Source organism: Fukomys damarensis, unplaced genomic scaffold (assembly GCF_012274545.1).
Source record: "Fukomys damarensis isolate Sample0158 unplaced genomic scaffold, DMR_v1.0_HiC HiC_scaffold_4, whole genome shotgun sequence".
Lineage (NCBI taxonomy): Eukaryota > Metazoa > Chordata > Mammalia > Rodentia > Bathyergidae > Fukomys > Fukomys damarensis.
Genome location: NW_022900916.1, coordinates 4,386,315 through 4,410,208, shown reverse-complemented (window position 1 = coordinate 4,410,208; position 23,894 = coordinate 4,386,315). Strand labels below are relative to the sequence as shown.

Here is a 23,894-nt window from a genome sequence, read left to right as displayed (position 1 = left end):
GCCCGGGGCTGGAGCAGCCAGCTTCTGACACCTCTGGACATGAGGACCCCACTCCAATCAGAGCAGGGCCTCTGCTTCACGTCCTCATCCGACTCTAATAATCTCAACCGAGATGCATGGGTGCTGGGCTTCAGCATGTGGGTTTGGGGCAGGGTACAATCATTCAGTCCATAACAGCACTAATCTTCCAGTTTTTGAGAAAGACACAGATTACGGTGGCTTGTTCATTCTCACACATGCAATTTGCATTCATTAATGTACCTTTTAAATAGCGTTTCTATTTTGTATTTATCTATAAATACCAGCTTAATCTTTTTAGGAACGAGTTAAAGTATAATAGTGTAACTGTAGGGACCCAGGGATGTGGTTCAGTGGCACTGTGCCTGCCTGGTGAGTGAAAGACCCTGAGTTCAATCCCTGGCACAGGTCAAAAAAAAATACAACTGTATTGTGATGACTGCTTTGGAACTTCATTTATTTTTCTAAATATAACAGTTTTGAACCTTCTGCCCAAATGTAGGTTGGGACCATTTCTAGAGGGTAGGTATCTAAATTCGTTAGCCATCTATGTCTTTGGCAAAATTTAAGCCCACCCATCCGAAGATGGAAAATATTGTTTTTACCTAATATGAAGGAATCAAGTCATTACAAATCAGTCATTCCAGTGCCTTAAAAGAAAGAAGCAGGGGTATTTCTAGGGATGATGGACAGAGACACAGTCTGCTCCCCTACCTGCCACGTCACAGGGGTTTGTGTATGTGGTGTGTACCGCTGTCACTCTGCGCGTACTAGAAGAAGGGCAGAAGTTTACCAGCGATGACATCCCCGAGCCAGGGCTGGAGCCCTGGAGGCACAGTCATTACCCTTCTCCCCACAAAGCCATCCGGCCTGGTTGTTGTGTTTTGCAGACGTCATGAGCCACGATGGGGCTGTAACACTGAGCCCCAGGAGCTCACAGTCTCTGCTCACAGAAGACTCATGTGCAAGTGTTCACTGCCTAGGCTCCAACTAATTGCTGGTGGCTTTGAATCTTTTTATTGGAAATTACTGCCTTTTCTATAGGATGCAGGGTTGGAATTCTTACTGGTCTCAAGCAACGAAAAAGAATGCAAACAAAGTCAGGAGATACAGAAAATTTTGCACTTTTGCTAAAGGAGCAAGGCCGTTTTTATACAGATCTTCAGGGACAGCAGTGCAGAGAATAGTAGTGACCTCAGTGTTGACCAAGCCAAGTCCAGCAGATTCTTGCATAGAACATTCTAAAAATACTCTGAAGCCTTTGCTTCTATGCCTCATGTTTGCTGTACTTGGGGAAGGATATCTAAGGGCCTGTTCTAGAGGAAAACATTAAGGTATTTCTTCAGTGAAAATCAGAGAAAGAAAGAAGGAGAAAACAAACAAACAAGCAAAAAAAGATGAAAGGGCATCAGAGTAACTTTAAAAAAACTCTAGCGTATATGTTGGTTTTTGAAAATATGCCATGTGTAACCACAGAATGCTTCTGCAGAGACTTAAGTGTAAGCAGAGTCATTACGCACTGTCCCCTAGGTTCAGATTTCTAGGAGAGTTACCTTCATTCAGAAGGCACTCAGCCCAGTGTGTGTATAAGGCAGAGCTGCCCCCGTACTCTTGCACCAATCCTGGCACCCTCTGACTGTAAAACCGTGGGGAGGGTGTAACCTCACAAGTAGGCTTCATTCTGATTGCCCAAGAATGTCCCGAGTGCCGGCGGGGGATGTGGTCCATTCTTACCAGGACATTGACCGTCACCTGAGCAGTCGCACTTCTCTGTCTGAGGGGGTCTGGGTAAGCGTCGTTGCCCACGTCTGTGACTCTCACAACTATCTTGTACTGTGACTCAGCTTCCCTGTCCAGGGAACCCAGTAGCTTTATCATTCCTGACGCCCAAAAGAGAAAAAAGGGAGATGTCATTTCCGGATTACTGAAGGCATCTGATTCCAGCTGAGGTGTAAGCTATATAAATGAACTAATCTTCACAATGCTAAATGCCAATTAACTGATGCAGTCTAAATTTGTTTGCTTCCATATGCATGCCCCTAGCGTTTACTTCTGCAGCAAAATAATAACAGGTGTTAACCCACACAGTATTTTAGCCACCTGTCACACATTCTTAGGGTTAGAGAAAAGCACACATGCACAGGTTTTCCCAAGTTCCATATATCAAAGATCAAAGTTTGGTTCTTTCCGTGCAGTAACTAAGGATTTATGGCTACAACTAACAAGCCAAGGTGAATACTTCACATTTCAAGAGGAAAATTTCTTTAAAAAAAAAAAGAAGATATTCTGGTGCTATGTCAATGTCTAAGTAAAGTAGATTCCAAATGAGTGTATGGGAACTGTTTATTTTTATTGTTAATTGCTAGCAGCATTCTGACAATACCTGTGTCTGGCTCCATGTAAAATCTGGGTGGCGTTCCTAGACGGCCTCCAACAATGGTGTACTTGAGACTGTTAAAAGGCCAGTCTGCATCTGAAAATGTGAGTTGCCCCACGAGTGTGTCAGCTGGACTATTCTCAGGTATAGTGAAGGTAAACGCCGAGGTAGTTCCAACCGGATCCAGCTCATTCATGCGAGGCACCCTTACGATGACTGTAACGATGGCTATGGAGAAAGAGGTGGATAAACACTCAACTGGGACCACTGCACACTTTCCTAAGTAATTCTTACTTCGCCGTTCAAATGAACACCTCATACTGCCTCTCACACTGCACATACAGGAATTACACCAGTGCGTTTACCATGCTGAGCTTTTTTGTGAGCAAAATGACTGCATTTTAAAAATTATAGAGCTTTTACTTTTAGGATGAAAATACTTCATTAATTGATATTTTTGAAAACCTGTAAAAGCAATCTCCACATGTGTCACGATGGACATAGATGCTCCTGCTTTGAACTGAAGATCTCAGTATGCAACCGCAGACACGGTGCTTAACACCTGGAACATGGTTAAATGGTTCAGCCTGACAATGTCATCGGTGGTGACAGAAATGCAGTTTATTATGAGAATCTGGGGATTGGGGTTTTCTGTAATGCAGAATAAACTCCCTTGAAGAAACTTAGATACACAGAGATTAAAGAAAAGCTCACACTGAGATAAATGCAAGGTACCACATTAAACATCTCAGTGCCACAATCTCAGGTGAGTGGAGGATTTTAGTTAGCATTTCAGTTTGAGAGCGGTAGTACTCGTGTGACAAGTCACTAACCACAGCAATTTATGTGCTTTATTATTATAACAGGTCATTGGGACATTCCAAAATAGACACTTCCAATAACTAATTTCAAGTTCTAAGTATTTTTTATGACAAAATACTTAGCATTTGAGATTGATGTCTTCTCACTTGAAAGGGCAGGACTTCCCTCATCAGACACTTTCACAAACAGCGTATATTTGAAGTGCATTCCTACAAAAACAGCACTGTCCGAATCTAGGTGTTTAGGTCCAACCTGTAAACACAAAACGGTGCAGCATTACTTTAGCTTGGTCTTGACTGAAAATTCATCTCATCTTTTATGTGAGTCTACAACTAAGTGACAAATATTTGAAAGCCACAAAACAGCACTGTCCAATAGAAACACAGTGAGCCTCAAAATCGAGCCACACGTGCAATTTTAGCATTCTGACTAGCCACAGTAAAAAGGTGAGATTAATTTTAACAAAGTAATTTATTCAATCAACCTTACCCTGCGTGCTACCATTCCAACATGTGATCTACACAGTGGGACTCCACAACTCTGTTCTCACAGTAGCTTTGTGAACTGCAGCGCTCCGGGCACAGCGACCACATATCGTGATTCGTGGCCAGCCACATGCAGGTGTGCAAACGCGCCCAGACCTAGCGTCCTCCATTCCGTAAACTTTTGCATTATGCAGAGTATACATTTATTGCAAACCAAGATATGATTACATATTCTAGTAATTTCACACTATGTTGCATTGCAAATGTATGGTTAAAAACAAAACTGGGGCTTTACTTTTATGTATGCGCCTTCACACTGACTCGCTTGCCACAGGCTTTCCTTTCCCACACGTTCTCCATCTAAATACAGAGGTGCCTGGACTAACGCTGGTTAGATTTACAAGCTTTTGATTTCAGAGTAGTGCCAAAGCAAGCTGCATTCAACCGAAAGCTATTTGAAATTTTCAGTGTTGATCTTCTCCTCAGCTAGCAATCCCCAGTGAGATACTCTCCTGATTTTGGACATCGGTAGGGAGTGAGCCAGCTTCCCCGTCTGCCCCGTGACTGCCAGGCCACAACCGATTCTCCGCAGTGCTCTGTGTTGCTAGGCTAGTCTGCTCCCATGTGAGGTATATTAAATGTATCTCTGACTTAAGATAGTGTCCACTTACAACAGGTTTAACCTAGGGATAACTCCATCATAGGGTCAAGGGTCGGCCACAGATACCATGCCCTCCTATCTTAAAGGTTTGTGAAAAGAAGTTGGCATGAATTTATTTTTTTCTAATATGAATTAGGTCTGAGTTGGTATTAATGGGAGTAATCTTTCAGAAGCAAGGTCTGAATTGTAAGCTTCAGAATCACGCAAAAGCAAAAGCAGAGGTTGACTCTGTGAGAGAGGTCACAGCAGCTCAGATTTTTGGTCTTTCCTTTCACTCTCGTGGGAGGAGTGTGCATGGCAGGCATGGTATTTTCAGGATCTGTAATAGTGTTAAGTACGAGGGGCCGTCAAGGCGTGTTCTCTCATGGCTCGTGCATAAGCACACTGTGCTCGGGTGGTCATGGCCGTGTCTGGGCGTGAGAAATGACATGATCGCGTGCCATCTCCTGTTCTTCTGAGGTCCCTTCTATGCCTTCACCATAGCTACCTTAACTATTTTTTTCAACACACAATCAACATTTGTTAGGCAGGGAAGTTATGTGCAGCAATTTGACAGAGAAAAGCATAGGTGGTTGACATTATTTTCTTAAAATTCTATAATGTTCCATAAATTACAAAATCTTGGAACTATGAATGAATTAAGCAAATAGAAGAAAAATAGTTTCTTCATAAATGACATAGACTATTAGGTAGTCACTAAGGTGCTTTTCGATTTGAAGATCCTACAGACTACCTTCTAAGTAGATAAAAACAAGAGACATGAAGAATACCAATGGCTTAAAGCCTGCTATCAATCAGTAAGTTAATGATTCACACTGGTATTACTGTTCTAAAACTGCTGTATGCCTTTTCTCACCCTTAATTTATATTATGATAATATTCAAACTAGACATAAGTTGAGCATTGAAATAAAACTATAACTACTCTTTAAAAAAGAAGCAGAGGCAGATACAAACATATACAGAAATTTTATATATGTCAGAGATAGAATTGCAGGGTGCTTTACAAGTATTACTGTCAGTTGGTAGTCCATAAACAAAAGGTATGGACTTCTTACTACCCTCTAAACCAAAAAAATCAATTATTTTACATTCTGAAACACTTACATAGTAAAGAACATTTGTTAAAATACTTACAGGAAAATATAGATTATTTTCCAGGATATGTGAACATATCACACAAACCCATGAGGAGAACAGGAATGGTGAATACGCATTTATCTGGTTTTCACAAAGGATGCTCAAATATTTCATGTTTATTCACGGAGCGAGTACATATACAAAAAGACACATGACTTATGTTAAACAGTGAGAGGGCACCAAGTACTAAGATGAAGGGTGCTAACAAGAACTCTGCTTACACACTGCTGGCAAAAATGTAAACTGGTACAACCAGTCTGGAAAACAACTGGACGCTAGCTACTGCATGTAGCTGGACATTTACAAGCTCGGACAGGGCAGCTCTGACCTTGGGTGTGTGCCTAAAGGAAGCGCCCAGTGGAACAGCCAACAATGCTCCTGACAGCCATCACATGGGCTGTGGTTTGTAACTGAAACATCCCCAAGGCTCAGGGTTGAAGTGATTGGATCCACTGCACTGGCCTTTCAGTGGATCAGTACCTGCATGGGTTCATCACTTAATGGCCAAATGGAAAATGCAGAAAACCAAAGAGGGGGACCTACTTCCAGGAATGGAGTCCTGGGTGCATGCTCTTGAGGAATGTATTTTGTCCCTGGCCCTGGCTCTCTCTGCCTTTCTCTGTTTCCTGGCTGCCATGAAGGGAGTGACTTACCTGCTTCACCACACAGGCCGAAAAGCAATGGAACACACTGACCAGGAGCTGAAACCTCTGAATCGGGAGGCAACATAAATCTTTCTGACTTAAAGTTGATTTCTCAGGTATTTTGGTTACAGTGACAGAAAGTTTAATGCAACACGATAAGCAAACACTAGGAAGAAGTTAATCGATGTGAAAATGATTAGAATCCCTTGGTGCAATATTAAGGAATAACATGGAATGTGATGGTGATTACAAAACTAGCAGATAGATATTCCCCATAGATAGTCTGCTTAGATATACAGCATAAACATACAGTCGAGGAGACTGCATACATTATGCCAATTTTTAATACTCAGAGACTAGATAAGCACAAGAATATTGTCTAAGAATATACACGAGGGTGATAAAACTACAAACTTCCTAAGGCTATGACAGAACAAAATTGGAGATACTACTTGTTCTAGAAGCCACATCAAAGGATGGGAAAGGCCAACCACACAGCTGCTAGTAATTTTCCAGTTCTAAAGTGGGTGATCAGTTCAGAGGTTGATTTTATTACCACACTGCATAACTTGCAAACATGTTAATCATGTTATTTTGAAGATATCAAATATTGCATCTTTAATCATTAAAAATAGACCAACTAAAATATAATGGGTCAAATTTTCAGGCCCATGCTCATAAAAGAAAAATAACCTAATAAAATATCTGATACCAATATTAACTGAAAGGAATTTCTATTTTATTATTTCATTTAAAAGCTAAATATACTGCATATGAAATCATTTGTACTAAATAGGAATTTACTGTTCGACATTAAAATTACAGGTTTATCTTTGGTAATCTGGAGAAAGTCATTGTTCAGTGAGTTTGGATAAATTTATAAATTTAAAATGAATACCAGTCTGCTAGAGCTTTAATTGTTATTTTGGCATAAAATGTTGGTGCTGATCTTAAATTGGAACTTTGAGTGACTGCATTGCTGAAATTCTATTTCTCCTCTTACTGCAATATGTATGCCAATATATGATCATCTGAGAACTAATTGATCTTATTTTGACATTAAAAACTTTATATCTAAATTATTGAGTTTAAAACTCAATCATTTATGCAAAGCCAGATACATTTTCTATTTCTGTTCTGCTAGTAAGTATTTAATTAACTTAGCATTAAAATTCTGTCCCTTCCTTTTTTCTATTAATGGGCTTTTCTTCCATGACTGCTACTGCAAAGTAAGGATGTTGTCCACATTAAGTCACACTTTTCAAAAAATTATGTTGTTCTTACTCCAATCATACAGAAATGGGGAAAAAAAGAGGTTTAGCTTACATCAGTGAGTTTTACTGAAGTCAATATTCCCTGATTTCCAAGGTAGGGTAGGAAACTCCCAAACAGCACTGTGGTTCAATGGTTTTGATTCTATGAATTTAATATGACTGGTTTTATGGTGTGAGTCAAAATCAGAGGACAATAATTTTGTTATTGTTTGTGTAGTCTCTGTGCTTATTTTACTTTTCTTACAGTTGTCTGATAGGGAAAATTCAAAAAATTGTTCTATGGTGCCAGGATTTTTATACTTCTTAATTGAGGATATTTTAATCTTGCATTATCTTCCATTATTGTATTATAATCCACTCGATTTGTTTTAATATTCTGATCATATCAGTGATATATTCAGTTGCAAAAAACTACAAAAAGCAGGAACTGATTCAGTAATTTGACACTAAATCCTGTCAGTGTCTTGCAAAGTGACTTCACAATTTAATTTTGTTCATTTACTATTCATTAATTGAGCCAATGATTAACATGTTGACATATCTAGCCAATACTAAGTATGTGGCAGACACTAGTTTAGTAACAGATATTTTCCTTTCACTGTTTGGGGAAACAAAGTGCTATGAGAATCTGAGGAGACACACCTGGCCCAGACAAGAGGGAAGATGGGAAATCGGGATGGCTTCCTGGAAGGGATGTGTGTTGATTCCAAACTCTGATGGCTCTGTGTGTACATAGCTTGCACATAGGGACCAGGAGGTCGAACCGGAAGACGTCACAGTAGTTCAAGGTTGTGAAAGTGACTCTAGCTTGGCCACACAGGGTGAGACACAAGTGTAAAGGTGACTGGGTGTGTAAGGAAGGTGTCGGGGCAGGCGTCCTCCTCACCAGAGGAGGGTGAGAAGAAAAGATCGTTACCTCCAACTCATCATCCCGACCCTGCTGGTTTGTTTGCTGCTGAGGATCACAGCGAGCTAATGACTGATAGGAAAAGTCTGACCCAGCTTACGCTTTTTACATTATGTGGCTAAGCAGCAAAAGATGGCTGATTTAGGCCTCAAGACCTACTGGGATAAAATCCAGTTTCCTGAGTTAGTAAAATATTTGTGGTGTTGCATTTTCCAGGAGGCAGTTCTCAAGTATGCACTTTTATTCTACTGCTGTTCCATACTCAATATTTAACATGTTTGTGAAAGGTAATTTCAACAAACCCCAAAGGAACAGACACCATTTTGTCATAGGACCAGTTGTTGTAGGAAATATAACCTTCCCAGTTCAATTCCCAAGATCAGATTGCATTCCAGCGCTCATCCCACAGCAGGATATGTTGTTGGCAAGTTAAGGTTCAGTTGAAAATCCCGGAACAAATTCCGCCATCAGCTATTTGAACTACTGTAGTTCATTAAGAATTTTTAAATAATAAAAATAAAATGTTTTTTCTATCTAGGGTTAATCATGGGGCCACAATCAGAGAGCGACTTTAAAATACTTACTTTTAGCTCATTGTTTGTGAGACTGAAGGTTTCATTTGAAAAGGGGTCCGCGATCAAATGATAAGTTATGTTGCTATTGGGAGAAGTTCCATCTGTATCTGTGCAGGCCAGAGAGATGAGAAGAGTTCCGACTGGGGTGTTTTCAGCAAGCTCAATTCTGTAACAAGTAAAATTCGAGGAAAAAAAGTAGCAAAACATATTAATGCAGACTTACACAGATGATCAGATTTAATATAAAAGGTGTTTTATAACAGGCTCACATTATAAACAACTACTTTGCCAGGAAGAAAATCACAGTGCTGGTCAAAAATTATATGAAAAAATGAACTGGAATCCTTGCTAAGACCAAGGATAATGAACTGTTAGTATGTTGAATTAATAAGTAGCAAATTGACCAAGACATACATGTGATTGAACACAATGATGAGTTGTACCTGCAATTCATAATCTTACATTTGTAGATCTATGTCACCTCCTCCAATTAATGGAATCCATGCTTAGTCTTTTAGGCAGATATAATATCACTGTCTCCATTTAAAGTAAGGTCTGTAAGAACTGCGGGGACTAAATCTACCCAACCAGGAATTGTTGAGTCTACCAATATTCAGTTTCCCTCCATATAATCCTGGCTTCTCTAACACTTCTCTCCTGGCTCAAGTCAGACAAACTGGCACATAAAATGGGAATGGAAAGCTGTGTGTCGGTGCTAGGTAAGGTGATTGAAATTTGGAGTGTCTCCCAAATACCTTCCCCTCTTTTCTCCATGTGGCTGGGAGCAAAAGCCAACAGCAGTTGAATAAATTGGTCTCCCTGAGGCACAGCAGGGAGGACTGCCACAAAGCACAGGCAGAAAACCAGGGTGCTCCTCTCAGGAGACGCAGCAGAAGGATGTCTACTGGATGCAGACAGTGATTCAGGTCTTCAAGATTTTTAATGGGAGCTTAGCGGTAAGTATGCTGGCTAGTATAACCTACTGTAACTGTATTTTTCTTCAGTTGTAAAAGATTCATTCTAATTTAATCATTGAAAACAACAGGATTCAAAAATAATAAAATAAAAGAAGAATTGCTAACATGTTAGGATGACAGCAATTCTGTTGCAAACACAAACTTCTCTAGTATTTCTCCAATGCAAATTGGAATCCTGCTGTCCAGAATAACAAGAGAAGGCAAAATACTGTAGGTGTGGCTGCGGAATTAGTCCTTGCTGTTACAAACTTCTATTTTTTTTAACAAAAAAACTCTGGTAAGAAGTTTACAAACTAAAACCTAGTTCTTCAAATTAGTTTTACTTACTGTATAAAATACACAAAAGGTACATATTTCTGGGGTACCACGTGATGATTCAATGCCTTATGTGGTACTTAAATTAGGTTAAGCACATTTATCTCTCAAGTGTTTATCATTTCAAATGGTGAAAGCTTTCAAAATCCTCTTAGTGTTTTGAAATATACAAAACATTACATAATCTGTAGTCAGTAGGCTGAGCAATAGTGCACCAGAACTTCTTACTCCTGGCTATAATTCAGGGCTAACCCATCTGCCTTTCCCAGCTCTCTCTTCCCCTTACTCGCTCTAGTCCCTGGTTGTCACCATTTTAGCCTCTTCACTTCTATGAGACTAGAAAATGTCATCGTTGAAGTACAATGGAGCAAAGACACAATTTCTGCATGTGGGTTCTGTACTTGTTTTATTACTATATGATTGCTTTTCTGTATATTTATTTACAAAATGTTGTTTAAGTGGGAGATATGGCATTCATGGGTACATCACCCAAAACCTTTCCTAAGAAGGTGCAGTACATCGTTTCTGCTCGGCAGGACCTTCTGTGTTTCAGGCGGAAGGCTGTCTTCCTACGCATGGCTGTTGGTCCCATACAGGTGGTATGCTGATGTGATGCACACACACCTACTTTTTCCCTATGGTTTTCTGTGTTCAGGTTGAACATTCCTAGTCCCAAAGGAGAAATGCTCCAAAATCTGTCATCATGCTAGTACACAGATAGTTTCGAATTTGGGAGCATTTCAGACTTGAATGCTGAACTTTTGTAGATCACAAATAAAGCAAGTGTTCTTGTGCCAGTGAAGGGAAAGGAAAAAAAGCTACATGTTCTCTTCAAATAAGCCAAGGAAAGAATGAATAGCTTTTGCTTCATTCCAGAGGTGGTACAACGATCACCCATTTATTTCTCTCCTGTGCCTCTCTATGCGAAACCCAAAGACTGAGCAATGGCGATCACGACTCACGTGTAAATGTCCCGAGAGCACCGAGGCGAGTTGTCATTCACATCCTGGAGAATCACCGTGAGTGTCCCAGTTGTTGAATGTGCCCGTTGGTTGTCATACACTCTGACACATAAGACCCAAGACTTTGGGATGCCTACATCTTCATAGTCCAAAGGATAGGCCACTGTTACCTCTCCTGAATCTAAAACGCAGCCAGATGAAAACATAGTCAGCAGGTGGATACAGTCAGGAGCTAAAGCCATGGCCTGGGTAAAATAGTTCTTAGCATGCAATAAAGGCTGACTGCCAACTTGGTGAAGCTAAGCAGCCAGTCACACTGCCCATCTGTGAGAAGGTGGTTGGCTTGGCGACAGGGAAGACAGGAACTTCGTACACGTGGTGATTGGACGACATCTCACGAGAGGGTCGTGAGGGTGGGGTGTGGAGCACAAAGTGAAGGCTATGCTGAACGTGGAAAAAGGAGCACACGAAAATCCGGGAGAAGACGAAGGTGCTTAGGGGCAGGAGGGCGGATGTGAGTGCCACGCAACAACAAAGAAAACTGGTCACAAGTTAACTGGGCATTGCTTTCTGATTATTTCTGTACCCAGTTTGCAGAGCCTGGAAGCTTAAGTGTGCTCACTTTCTCATGAGCAGTGCACGGATGCTCCCCTGTACAGCATATGTGTTCCCCTCACTTCCAAAGTGCTCACTCTCTGGGATTGTGTTCCCTCTAGTGCATTGCCTAGTGCACTGCTCAGGAGGAGCTACAGAAATCTGATTTCCTTAGTGCTTCCACCTCCCTCATATCTGTCTATTGTCTTTATGCACGAGATCATTCTGCTGTCTGTGTATTTTTAATGCTCATTTGGTGTCTTCAAGTTTTCTAAATATGTTATTTCATGAACTTATGAAAAAGGTTCTGGCCAAATGTCTCTAATTTCATCACCACCCTCTTATAAGTAACTCAGTCTTTTTTGTTTGTTTGTTTGTTTGTTTTGCCTAGGACCTCAAATAACTGTTTTTAAAGTTATCGTTTAGTAATTTATTAGAATATGTCTCAGATCTAGCCAGTCTGGATTGCTTTTTCTAGCAACATCATTTTCTTTTTAAATATGGAATTTCACATCTTTTATTATTGGACTGTGTCCCTGAATGGTACTTTTGTGTATTTCTTATCCCAGTGCTTTGGGTTGCTTCCTCTGGAATTTTTAGAATATGATCGAAAGTGTTGGCCCTTCTCTACCTATCATGTATAGCTGTCATCTTTGTGTGTGTGTGTGTGTGTGTGTGTGTCTATTCCTATGTAATTAAGTCTTTAAATAATCACAAATTTGTGGAAAAGATTTTTTTCTCCTGAGAGCAATTTGTTGACCTAATGCCTCACCTACCCTGCTATTTTAATGTGATTTCCCAAAAGCAGAGTTACTCTGCAGGGCAGCCAAAGTGCATGAATCAAAAGCAGAATGATCACATAGACCTGCAACACTGAGTATCTCAGTCACATTTCACCGGTGGTCACTATGTTTTTCGGGCAGATGTTCTAGTTCAGAATCACCCGATGTCGTGTCTCCTTGGGCTTCTTCAGTCTGTAACAGTTCTTCAGTTTTCCCTTGAGTTTTATGACTTTGGCCTTTTGGAAGATTAAAGGCTAGCCATTTTGGAGGATTTCTCTCAAACCGACCTTGCTGGATGTTTGCTCGTGATTAGATTTGGGTTGTGTACCTCTTGACTAAATGTCACAGATGCTCTGCTCCATTCTCGTTGTCTGACATTAGCTCGTGTCCTTACTGATGACATCTGCTTTAGTTACTTGACCAAGCTGGGGCGTGGCTGCCAGTGGAGTATGTACCTAAGTTACTGTCTTATCTTGATGTTTTCGAGATGTATTCTGTTTTTTTTTAATTTAAGACATTTTACTTATCAAATGAAAAGTATGCAAAGTTTTAAAAATACAACAAATGTAAGATAAATAGAAAAAGATTGAATAGAAATAAGTTAGATGAAAAATTGTGCACTTGGGTACAGTAGCCTGGCATTGCCTCAATAAAATACCCTATTAGTTGACAATGTTCAAATTTGTACTCCAAAGAAAATGGACTATAGTAATCATATAATTATATAAAGACAGTTCTCTAACAAGAAATAGGTCATAATACATATTTCACTAAACAAAACCCTTAACCAAACAAGGCAGAAACATGAAACCAAAGGGAAAATCATATATCTTGCACTATTACTGAATTTTGAAACTATGTAAACATTCCATTCCTCCTCCAACTCTCCATTTATATATGTATTCATGTCTCTGTGAACTCGGGGTGACTCATTTTATACGGTGGGTTGTAGAGTACAAACATAAGGCTGTATAACTCTGTATTGATACACACTCACTCTGAGAGTACATCACGTGTGACACTTATGTGCACGTATCCACGTATAATGAACACATCGGTAATAAGCACTTTCATCTCCTTCAGGGTTAATCTCGTGTGTGCACTGGGAACTTCTGCGCTGGTCTAGCTGATGCAAAGTGCACCACACCGTGCAAAGACCAGAGCCAATTCCTCCTACCCGCCTCTCCTTACCCTCACCCCACTCTGCCCAGCCCCTCTCCCTCCGGACCTTTCCATTCTCTAGTGACCACTGGCCACAGCGTTCTCCTGTGCGATCCACTTCTCTGTCTCTCGCTACAAGTGAGTGCGAGAATAAGAGGAGGGCCTTCTACCTTCCATGGGAAAATGTGTTTCTCCGAGGAAAAACACTGCGGTGCGGTGCTGGGAAACCTGCTGTGGGTCTGAGCCATCTGGAGTCTCTGGGAGAAGCGGTCGTGCAGCTCATTCCCACACGGAGAAGGGAGGAGAGGTTACATTTACCTCACATAAACACGGTAAGGGTGCTGACACGCGCGCTGGCTCGAGATGGTTTCTTCCTAGTAGAGTAACAGTCGGGCTTATTTTTAACTGGTCAAAAATATTCATATTATGCTTTCTGTAATGATTAGCCATAAAAATTGCCATACCTTCATTTATGAAAAATTCTTTGTGTGTCTCTACAAACTCATAGCGCACCGAGTCATCTGCATCTCTGTCCGTGGCCGTCAGCGTCGTCAGCTTTGTGCCAAGCGGCACGTTTTCATGAACATACAGAGGAGCATCAGGCGAGTATCTGTGGGACAAAGGGACATTTTTATCACTCGATGTAAACAAGCGTCTCTCTTCATCTAGGTCGCACGGTCAGTATTTTAAATTCCATATAATTTGTGCAGTAGAAGCTTAGGGCTGATACCTTCAAACCATCTGTAGATTGTTACACATTTTTGAGAATGATTATTTATTACAAAATGAACTTAATACTTTATGTACTCTCTTTATAGTGCTCTTCACTGACCGGTAAACTTCCCTTTGTTACAGGCAAGAAAGTTCTACCACCGCTGCAGACCTCGCTGTTTGACTTCATACCCATTAAATGTGGAAACATTTCCGGGCCGGCAAAGACTTAATAATATCCAAATTCTCTCCAGCGGCTGTACTGATCTCACAATATGAACACAACGATGTACATTTCCTATAATATTTTATTTTCAATAAATAGGAGGAAGTGAAAACCTGAATTCTATTTCACCAATAAATCGGATCATCTTTTGTAGTTTTCAGAGCAAAAGGTAAATGAATGGAGGTAACACTCCCTGAGGGATTAAAAAGCAGCAAGATAGAGTTCAAAGAAGTTTGGTATCTTAAGACGGCTTTGAATATGCTAGAGAAATTTCAGACTGGAAATAACAGTAAAACATTGAGATTGATCCATAGACAGTTTCACTGTGAAACCCCGGCTTCTGAGGACTGCAGGACCCGAGGCTCACGTGAGGAGCGGGCTCTCGTCGTTGACGTCCTGGATGTGCAGGGTGACGGTGCCCACGCAGGACTCCGCCGGGCCTCTCCCGCGGCTCCGCATGGCGATCACGAACTGGAAATGCTACGGAAGGGGGAAGGGAGAAGTCGCTGCTTCTGCAGTGCTTAAAGTATACAGTTGCTCTTTAAGCAAAATACGCTTTGAAAGTAAAACTGCGATACACTTTAAAATTTTGGAAGCATAAAAGTTTATAGTTCCCCAAACACCTGAAGACCCTCGGGTGAAAGGGGTCAAGGTTCATAATCTCAATCAGTTTCTGCCATGAACGCTGCCTTCCAGCTGGTAGGGGCCTTAGGTCCTATTTTAACAGGTTTCAGCGGACTATGTTTAAGGTGAAACCTGAGATTAAAATTTGTTGGAATAGAAAACTAAAGAAATAAACTTAGTTCTGCGACCATCTTACTCTTGGATATTTTTGAAAGACTTAGATGATTTATAAATTTCAAAAAATGTAAAATTTTATTTAAAGGAGTGACATTCCAATGCTCCAAATCGTTCAGAAATGTAGCCTAATAAATTATTAACCAGGTATAATGAAGCCAACAAAGGTTTTAAGGTTTAAATTAAATTTAATTCTGTAATAATGAGTACACGTGATCCCTTCAAAATACATTGAATTTAATAAAACTGCACCTTATTTAGCCTTCTAATTCAAGAATATTTTAAATTAAGAAAAAAATTGAAGATCACAAGGAAAGTTTATTAAAATTTGACATTCACAACAGCATTACCATGTAAGTAAATTATTATGCAAAACAGCATGTATGGATTGTTTATTTAGAGACAGAAGAAGCAAACAAGAAAGCATATATAGTAAGAGAAGAATGAATAATTTGTTCATGCCAAAAACTACCTCTTAGAAGAAGAATAAGGGTAAGGATGGCAACAAGAGTACTTTGGGATGCAAAATAGTGAATAAAACACTTTTGAACCAATAACTAGAGTTCGTGCTTTTATTAAAAAACTCTTGAATACTGATCATTTGATGTAATGTGCAATATTCTAGAAATAAAGACTAAGTTAAAATGACTTTGCTTTGGTAGAAATTACATTCAAATGGGGAAGACTGGCATGCAAATCAAATGAGGGAGGCAATCTATGGAGCAGTGGTTCTCCTGTAGCTCAGAATGACGTACAGAGCAAAATCACTGGCCCAGTCCTTCCGGAATACTCCTGACGTGAAATGATAAGTGGAGGAGCCACCTAATGTCCATATTAACTATGTGGCCTGAGAATTTCCAAGACATCAAATTCACATCTAAACTGGCCCAGGTCGCATGTTACCCTCCGGAGGACAAATCCTCAAAATCACCCAAATAGGTTTCCGGCATGAAAGCTCTTCTAAAGATAAGCTCATTTTGGAAATAAGTACACAAATAAATGAATAGCTAACCAGGATTCAAGTATCAAAATTTAATTAAGATATTAGTAAATTGAATTCAGTAATCTGTATTGAAAAATATCTCACGTGGGATGGACTACATGCCCGAACACAAGGATGGATAATCATAGAAAATGTACTAATGTAACTCAGAGTATTGATAGATTAAAGAAAAAGAAACTACATACTAATCTAAGCAGATAAAGATTCTTAAGTCAAAATTAATTTCCTGATAAAGTTAACAAACTAGTAATAAATGAAGTTTTCTTTATTCAATCAAGATTACTTACCAAAAACTCTATAGCAAATACCATTCTTATTAGAAACTTTTAAATAATATCTTTGTAAATCATGACAAAACAAGGATTCCAGCTAACACCATTTCTTGTAAATATTGTTCCAGAAGTAGTCATCAGAAAAGCAAAGCATATATTAAGTAAAAAAATTATAACAATTAGAGAGAAAAAAACAGCTGTCAATTTCCATAGATATTTTATGGAAATAACAGAACACATAACACATAGGAAATAAAAGGTCATCAGTGAATTACTAGAATCCAAAAAACAATTTTGCAACGTTGCTATTTTTCAAGATTAAAATAGCAAAATTAATAATTTCATACATAACCATGAAAAACACTTAAAAATAAAGTTTCATCAATAAAATTCAAAATGTCTAAGAATAGCATATATATTATGTGAAAGAACATTATGGATAAAAAACAGAAAATGTTACTGAAGGAGTTCTAAATCAATGAGTGAATCTTCCAAGGTTATTGGTGATAAAGATGCCTGTTTTCCTCCATGTAATTTATAAATTCAATGCAATTAAAATAAAAATGTCAGTGAGACTTTTTAATAAAATTAATCCTGACTGCTATATAAAAGAACAAAGAAATAAAACAAATGAAGGCAATTTGAGTGATATAGCAAAGCTGGTTAGGAGACACAATCCAGAAAAGTAGCTGTTTTAGCTGTTTTATTTTTTAACTCTCACATGACAAGAAAATTTCAAGCCAAATTATTTAAATAAATTGCAATTTTAAAAGCCGTGGTTTTTAAAAATGCCTTATAAATCTACTACTGCCTAACATTGAGAAATATTCAAAATACACAGAACACACTTGAAATTTATTGGCCTCATTTTCCAGAACAATTTGTTAGGCAAGAGCAATCTGTGTTGTCCTCTGTCTCCTTATAAACTTCTTCTGTCACATGTTTTGCAAACTTGCTATTTGACTGAGGCTTGAGGGAAAGAGGTTAGGGCTAGGGCAAGCCTCCCGAGTTGAGTAAGGCAGAAATAGGTGCAATTGTCCATATAATTCAAGACTAAAGGAAATCTAACTTTTTAAAACACATACAACATTACCATCGTTCTAGGCTTTTGAATACAGGTGATCTATTTTCTATCTTCTATCTAAACTCTAAGAAGTACACACAAAATGATATTTCAATGAAGTCTAAATTAAAAAGTAAAACGAAACTAATAAGCTTTATTTTCTTACAATAAGCATACATTTATGCTAGATAATGCAAAAATGCATTACTGTTACTGTAAGTATAGTAACTTTTGTTTCAATTTAGGTAAATTTTAATGATTATTTTAATTTGTCAAATATTTAACTATTCTGTTTCACACTGAGTCTCACCTTAGGATTTGTTTCATAGTCCAAAGGAGGTTCAGCGGTTTTAGAAATGATACCACTCAGTGAATCCAAAGCAAAATAGTCAGTGGCATTACTTGAAGAATTTAGTATTAAAAACTTAGGAAGAAAACCACACAAACATAGTTAATACATGAGTGGAAAAGCATGAATTTTGAACTGACAGTTTTGATGCAATTATTTGGCAAGAGCTATACCAAAATTAATTTTGTGAAGACAGTGCCCATAAATAAACTCTAAACTTACTCTTAGTTCCAGACTTCAAAACAATGTGAACATTCTTTCACATCTTTAGCTGTACTTTTCCCATTGGTTTTTGTGATTAAGTACTAGAGCATTTTTGGTAAATAGCTGTCATTGGTTTCATAATTAGTTTAGTTTCTGGTGTTGCATTTACAGCTTTTTCCAATATAAAAAGCATTCCCCTCTATTGCATACTCAGGAAGTGTATCTGAAGGCAGTAGATGCACTGAATTATTTGGAAGAAACCATTTACCCCATCTCTGTATTGATTTTCTGTCTGACAAAAATAATGTATTGTTGTGTCCAGAGATATTGTCTTTATGGGAATCAATATAAGAATATCCACGGTTACTACCCCTGTTCATAAACAGACTAGTATTCAAGATGAATATTAAAGGTTTTGAAAAGAATCCACAAAGAAACTAAACTGTAAAATATTTACATCCAGGGCCTGGCTCAAAGAAACACAGTCAAACCAGGGAGATGTAACATCCAATGCCACTTCAAAAAAAAACACAACAGCATTTGATGGGCTTATTACCTTACTTTCAGTCATCTGTTAGTGAACAACCAAAGTTGGCCTGTATTAGACTAAAATGCATTAAACATTTCTCATGAAAAACATCTCCTTTTGTCTCTTCCTTGCTTAGGATTTATTACAATTATCATCTTCCCAATCTGTGTTGTGTTGTTCTTCCCTAATGCCTTTTACAATGCAATTTGAATTTTACAGCAATTTTCACTTGTAGACAGTATACATGTGAGCATACAATTGGCATCCTACACACATGTGCTTGTCCTAGCCTAAGCCCGTACATATGTCCCGAAACCACCAATGAGCATTATCCCATGGCCTGACCTACACACACACACACACAGGCGAGGAGCTTCTAGCCTGGGAATCAAGCACGTCCATCTCCCCTATGGTGGCCTTTGCACTCCTGTGAACCGGTGTGCTGATGAATGCTTCATTATAATCAGGGAACCGTAAAAGTTACATAGAGACAAAATTCTCCAGAAAGCATTTCCCTCAAGTTTTAGCTTTAACCATATTCCCAAATGATAGTAATAAGCCAATATTTTTACAACAAGCATGAATAAGTAGAAAACAGTCTAAGTCCGTTCTATGGAGAATTTGATGAAGTCACTAAATGTAAGGCAAAATAGTTCCAATATATTAATGTAATTTATAATATGTAATCAAGAAACCATTTTTCTTAAACATTTAATTTGATTATGGCTCACATTATACCATAAAAATTTCTAAGAAAATAATGATGAATAAATTAGCTTAAATTTCTCTTTTCCCCTCTTAAGCTGTGACTATTTTGTCATCTATTACTCATTAATTCATTATTTCTTATAGTCTTGCTGAAACCAGAAATAATATGAAAATATAAAATATCCTTTATTCAAATTATGTGTAACATGCAGAAAACATGCCTTGTAGCATGAATAAATAGGAATGAACAATGTAAAGGACATTCTGTGTGTATAAATGTCATCAGATAAGTCCTAATAAAATACAAACTAATTTTTCAAGTGATCTCAGACCGTTCTAGGTCTTTTGCTTTCATTTTAAGACATACCATTTGTACGCTATATTACCACGTTTTAGTGTTCAACTTCCTTCTCTCACTTCAACGTTCATTGTAAGGTGGAAAAACTAATTAAAAGCTTGATGAAATCATTGTTTGCTTATTGAAAATTAAGCACCTGATTTTTTAAATCAAATTTGGAAAAATAAAAAATGATAGTGATAAACTTACTTCAACTTCTTGCCCTGGATCTGGGTCTCTTGAAAGAACCATATATATAAAGGCTGATGCAGGGACATTTTCAGGAACGGACAGGGAAACACCTGGGCAACACATGGATTGTGAGTGATAACTTGCATTATCGTGTTCTCCTGCGACAGTTTGTATCACGCAGGGGCTATGAGACGTCATGCTGTAAGAATTTCTACGTTGGTTATTTTGATTAGTTTTGTTTAACACAGGGTGTCCCTCCCTCTATTGTCCAGGTTATCTGGAATTCCTGGATGCAAGGGACCTTCCTGCTTCAGGACTCTGTACTAAGATCACAGGTGTGTGCCACTGTGCCTGGCTTTCATATAGGTTTCTTAATGATGTTTGTTTCAAGAAAAAACTGGAAATTAAAAAATGTATATTTGCTTTAACATTCATGATGGAAAGTGTTAAAAATTTGAGGTTCATATGGCTCTATTTTTAAGTCTTGGACTGATGTGTGGAAGAGGATATCCTATCTCAGTGTCTGGTACAACATCAATCTCACTAACATACTCAGCTGCCATTCCTTTACAGTAGAATACGAAGATTTTACCCATTTTCACAAGAATGTCCACAAAGTAGAGTACGACAGAGGCATCAGTCTTCTCCACTGCTGCCCTCACCTGTGCAGTGTGGATAGAGTACATGCTCTCCACACCCTGCTCCCCATCTCCCTTCCAGGAATGCCCCTGTGATTCTGTCAACCCCCAGGGCCAACACAGAAGCAGACGCATTTAAAGGATTGGCAGTCTCTTCCTCTGCTGTGCAAGCCTAGAAAGGATTTTATCTCAAAGGGTTGCCACTTACTCAGCATTTTAGTCTTGGATACCAAGTCCAGTCGATATTATGCAGCCCTGCAAAACTGCACACTCGTCTATGTCTAAGAATGTCATGGAACAATGTTTGTGTGAACAGGTCAGGGTCATTTTGTTCCTTTGCTTCAAACTGGGTTTGAAGAAGCAGATTCCCTTAATTCACTCATTTGCTCTGGTTAATTAGAGCAACTCAATAATTAAACACAGTAAGTATATTGAATACATGTGTGTCAAATCATAGGCCTATACTCTATAAGTAACTTTGCAGCGTCCTGCAGAATTAGACTGCATGGACGTGGCACTGAATTTTTTTCCTCCTCTGAGCCCAGGGCCCAATCCACATGATGGAAGAGGACCATGATCTTAACAGTCTGAGAAGTTCACCCTGGGGCCGCCAAGTCTGTGCTAGAAATCAGGTCTGAATGACCTTCTCAGGATCCATGTGTATCTCTTTAGTGCCTATGAAATTCAGGGAGACCGAAAGGAAATGACAAAGCACAGCATGTTACTTCATGATGATCCAGAAGATAGTGTTTTCACAGACACCAAGCTGGAGGGTGACCTGTGGCTCACCTCGGTCCCCCCCTCCCTCTCCTGTTTTAATCACACTGAAAACTACCTCTGTGTATTGCTTTAAATTGACTATAACAGATATATCTAAAAAGCAATGTAAATGAGTACTTTCTGGGAACAAAATCAAATGGAAAGCTGCATACTATTAGAAGTAGTGATTCTAATTCAGGAAGCCAAAATTTTATAGCTAAATGTAGAATTTGTAATGAAAGAAAAATTAACAGTAGAGCATGCTTATTAAAAAGTTAGTAAAGAATAATTTACTGTAATCTTACAAAGTGAAATGATTCTGTATAAAATAAGGTATGATCAGCATTACATTATAAAATAAGGAAATTATTTAGAGTTTATGCTACGCCTCATCTCTTGTTTTGAACACATAATTTTAATGGCTAAGCATCAAATCTATGTGCCACCTTATTGTTAAATTCTCACAGCTGGATGTTTGGATCACTTCCAATATTACAAACTCTATTACAAACTTTGCACTATACTGTAACTATATGTTCCACACTTTCACAAACTCTAAGACCTGGAAACACAGATAAAGATTGTAATCAATATTCCAAGTAAATATTTACTAAAATGGTATTCCACATGTTTCAAAATTCCCATCTTAAAAAGGGCTAACTTCTTTATTCCTCAAACAATGCTGCTTTTTGATGTGTTATTTTTATACCTTGGATGTGAAAAGTATATTTTATTAGTTAGATTTTTATGTTACATGTTGATTGCTACAGATAAATATAGAATAATTTTGCCATTACTCCTACGTTCCATCCATCACAGAAAGAAATGAAAGTTGAATTAGAACTACATTAACTCCAATTTCCTTCCTCTTGGGCATGGGATGCGTCTCTCATTTTATTCAGGTTTTAAAAAAACTGGTCCTTTATAAATGTAAACAACCCAAACTCCTACAAAATTACCAACACGATATTTTGAAAGTACTACGGCTGCAGCAACATCTCTCAGATCTTGTCAGTGAAACTGGAGTGAACGATACCTGTTTCAAAGTTCGGGTCGCAGGCGATGGCTTCTTCCTCCCGCCCCACCCACACAGTGAGCGTATAAGCACCGGTATTATTCCCGCTGTCTCTGGCCTCCATGTCCAGAGAGTAGGCTTTGCGGTTGTCCAGATGCAAAGGCTGGAGAAGTGTGATTATTCCTGTAGCTAATGAAAGCAATAAATTAAACAGTACTGGTCTCGAATAAGTTCACTTACATGGGTGATGTTTTAATTCACTTACTTTATTTTTCCACGCAGAAGGAAGTGATATTTATCTACTATATATCCTCAAATTATTTCTTTAAAACCTTCTGTTTACCTTATGTGTACACCTAAACATTATTATGTTTAGAAAATTTTATTGTATTTCCACCCATCTCTAAATTGTAATTATTTTATTGTTGTTTATGGAGGACAGGAAGAAGCTTTCTGACTTGAACAATTCTAAACACATATCGTTCTGCCTTCTTTCTATTAAAACAATAGAGTTATTGGCCTTTTGCACCTGAAAAGCTAGCTAAACCATGTTAAAATCATAATCATGCATTGCCTCTGCCATTTAGTTAATCTCATCACTTAAAAAGATGTAAAGTGAGCTTGAGGCTCAAACCTAGGGAAATTTGCAGACAGGAGTAAGTATTTAGCTCTGGCACAAAACTTGCCTTCCCTGGCATTTCTTCTTCTGCTTTGGCCTCCTGTACTCTGACCCTCTCCTGAATGGTGTAGTCACTCCCACTTAGGCCTTGGTCGCACTTACATTTCCCGTAGCTAGGTTCTTCTCCCTCAAAATGAGCATTTTGAAGATAAACGCATGAATTTCCTCCAACTCTAAGGATTCAAATAAATTATTTCATGTATTGGATGATCAGTGTTATGACTTTATAATGCATTAATGTTACTAAGCCAAATTATATTTCCCAGAACTCTATTTCTTGTGTGGTTCTGGTTTTGCTCAGCCCTCAGGGAGATTAGTGGCCCTCTGAGAGTGGAGAAGGGGACAGCAGCTTTTAGCGTCTTACACGAGTCCAGGCTGGTCCAGGGTGTGCAGGTGGCTTAAGCCTGTGACCACCTTACTTGCCTTTCTAAATCTTTGTGCTTCGCTGATTCTAGAACAAGTGTGTACATTAGCCCTGTGACCAGAGGCCCCGGCTTCTACGGGGCATGAGGCAGCCAAGGGCAGAGGCAGGAAGAACTAGAAGGAGTTTCGGTCCACCCTGTGGAGCAGCGGCCCAGCGTGCACTTCCGTGTTCCCATCCACCCCTAATGCCCCCACCTCCCATCCTTCTTTTCTTCCAGATTCCTTCCCTGTGGACTTCGCACTCTAGCTTCAGACACAGGAACCTTTCAGAGACTAAGCAACCAATCCCACACTA

At 38.8% G+C, this 23,894-nt stretch overlaps 1 protein-coding gene across 1 annotated transcript in view; it reads right to left on the bottom strand.

The window, feature by feature from the left end:
- LOC104870937 (cadherin-related family member 4-like) overlaps positions 1 to 23,894 on the bottom strand; it is a 101,868-nt gene that overhangs the window by 56,268 nt on the left and 21,706 nt on the right. Inside the window, exons 10-18 of the mRNA XM_033755889.1 lie at positions 22,516 to 22,686; positions 20,104 to 20,198; positions 14,998 to 15,110; positions 14,158 to 14,303; positions 11,157 to 11,337; positions 8,912 to 9,068; positions 3,364 to 3,469; positions 2,402 to 2,623; positions 1,753 to 1,898 (exon numbers count right to left, since the gene is read on the bottom strand). Coding sequence (XP_033611780.1) covers positions 1,753 to 1,898; positions 2,402 to 2,623; positions 3,364 to 3,469; positions 8,912 to 9,068; positions 11,157 to 11,337; positions 14,158 to 14,303; positions 14,998 to 15,110; positions 20,104 to 20,198; positions 22,516 to 22,686 — 1,337 coding nt within the window. The remainder of the gene's footprint in view (positions 1 to 1,752; positions 1,899 to 2,401; positions 2,624 to 3,363; positions 3,470 to 8,911; positions 9,069 to 11,156; positions 11,338 to 14,157; positions 14,304 to 14,997; positions 15,111 to 20,103; positions 20,199 to 22,515; positions 22,687 to 23,894) is intronic.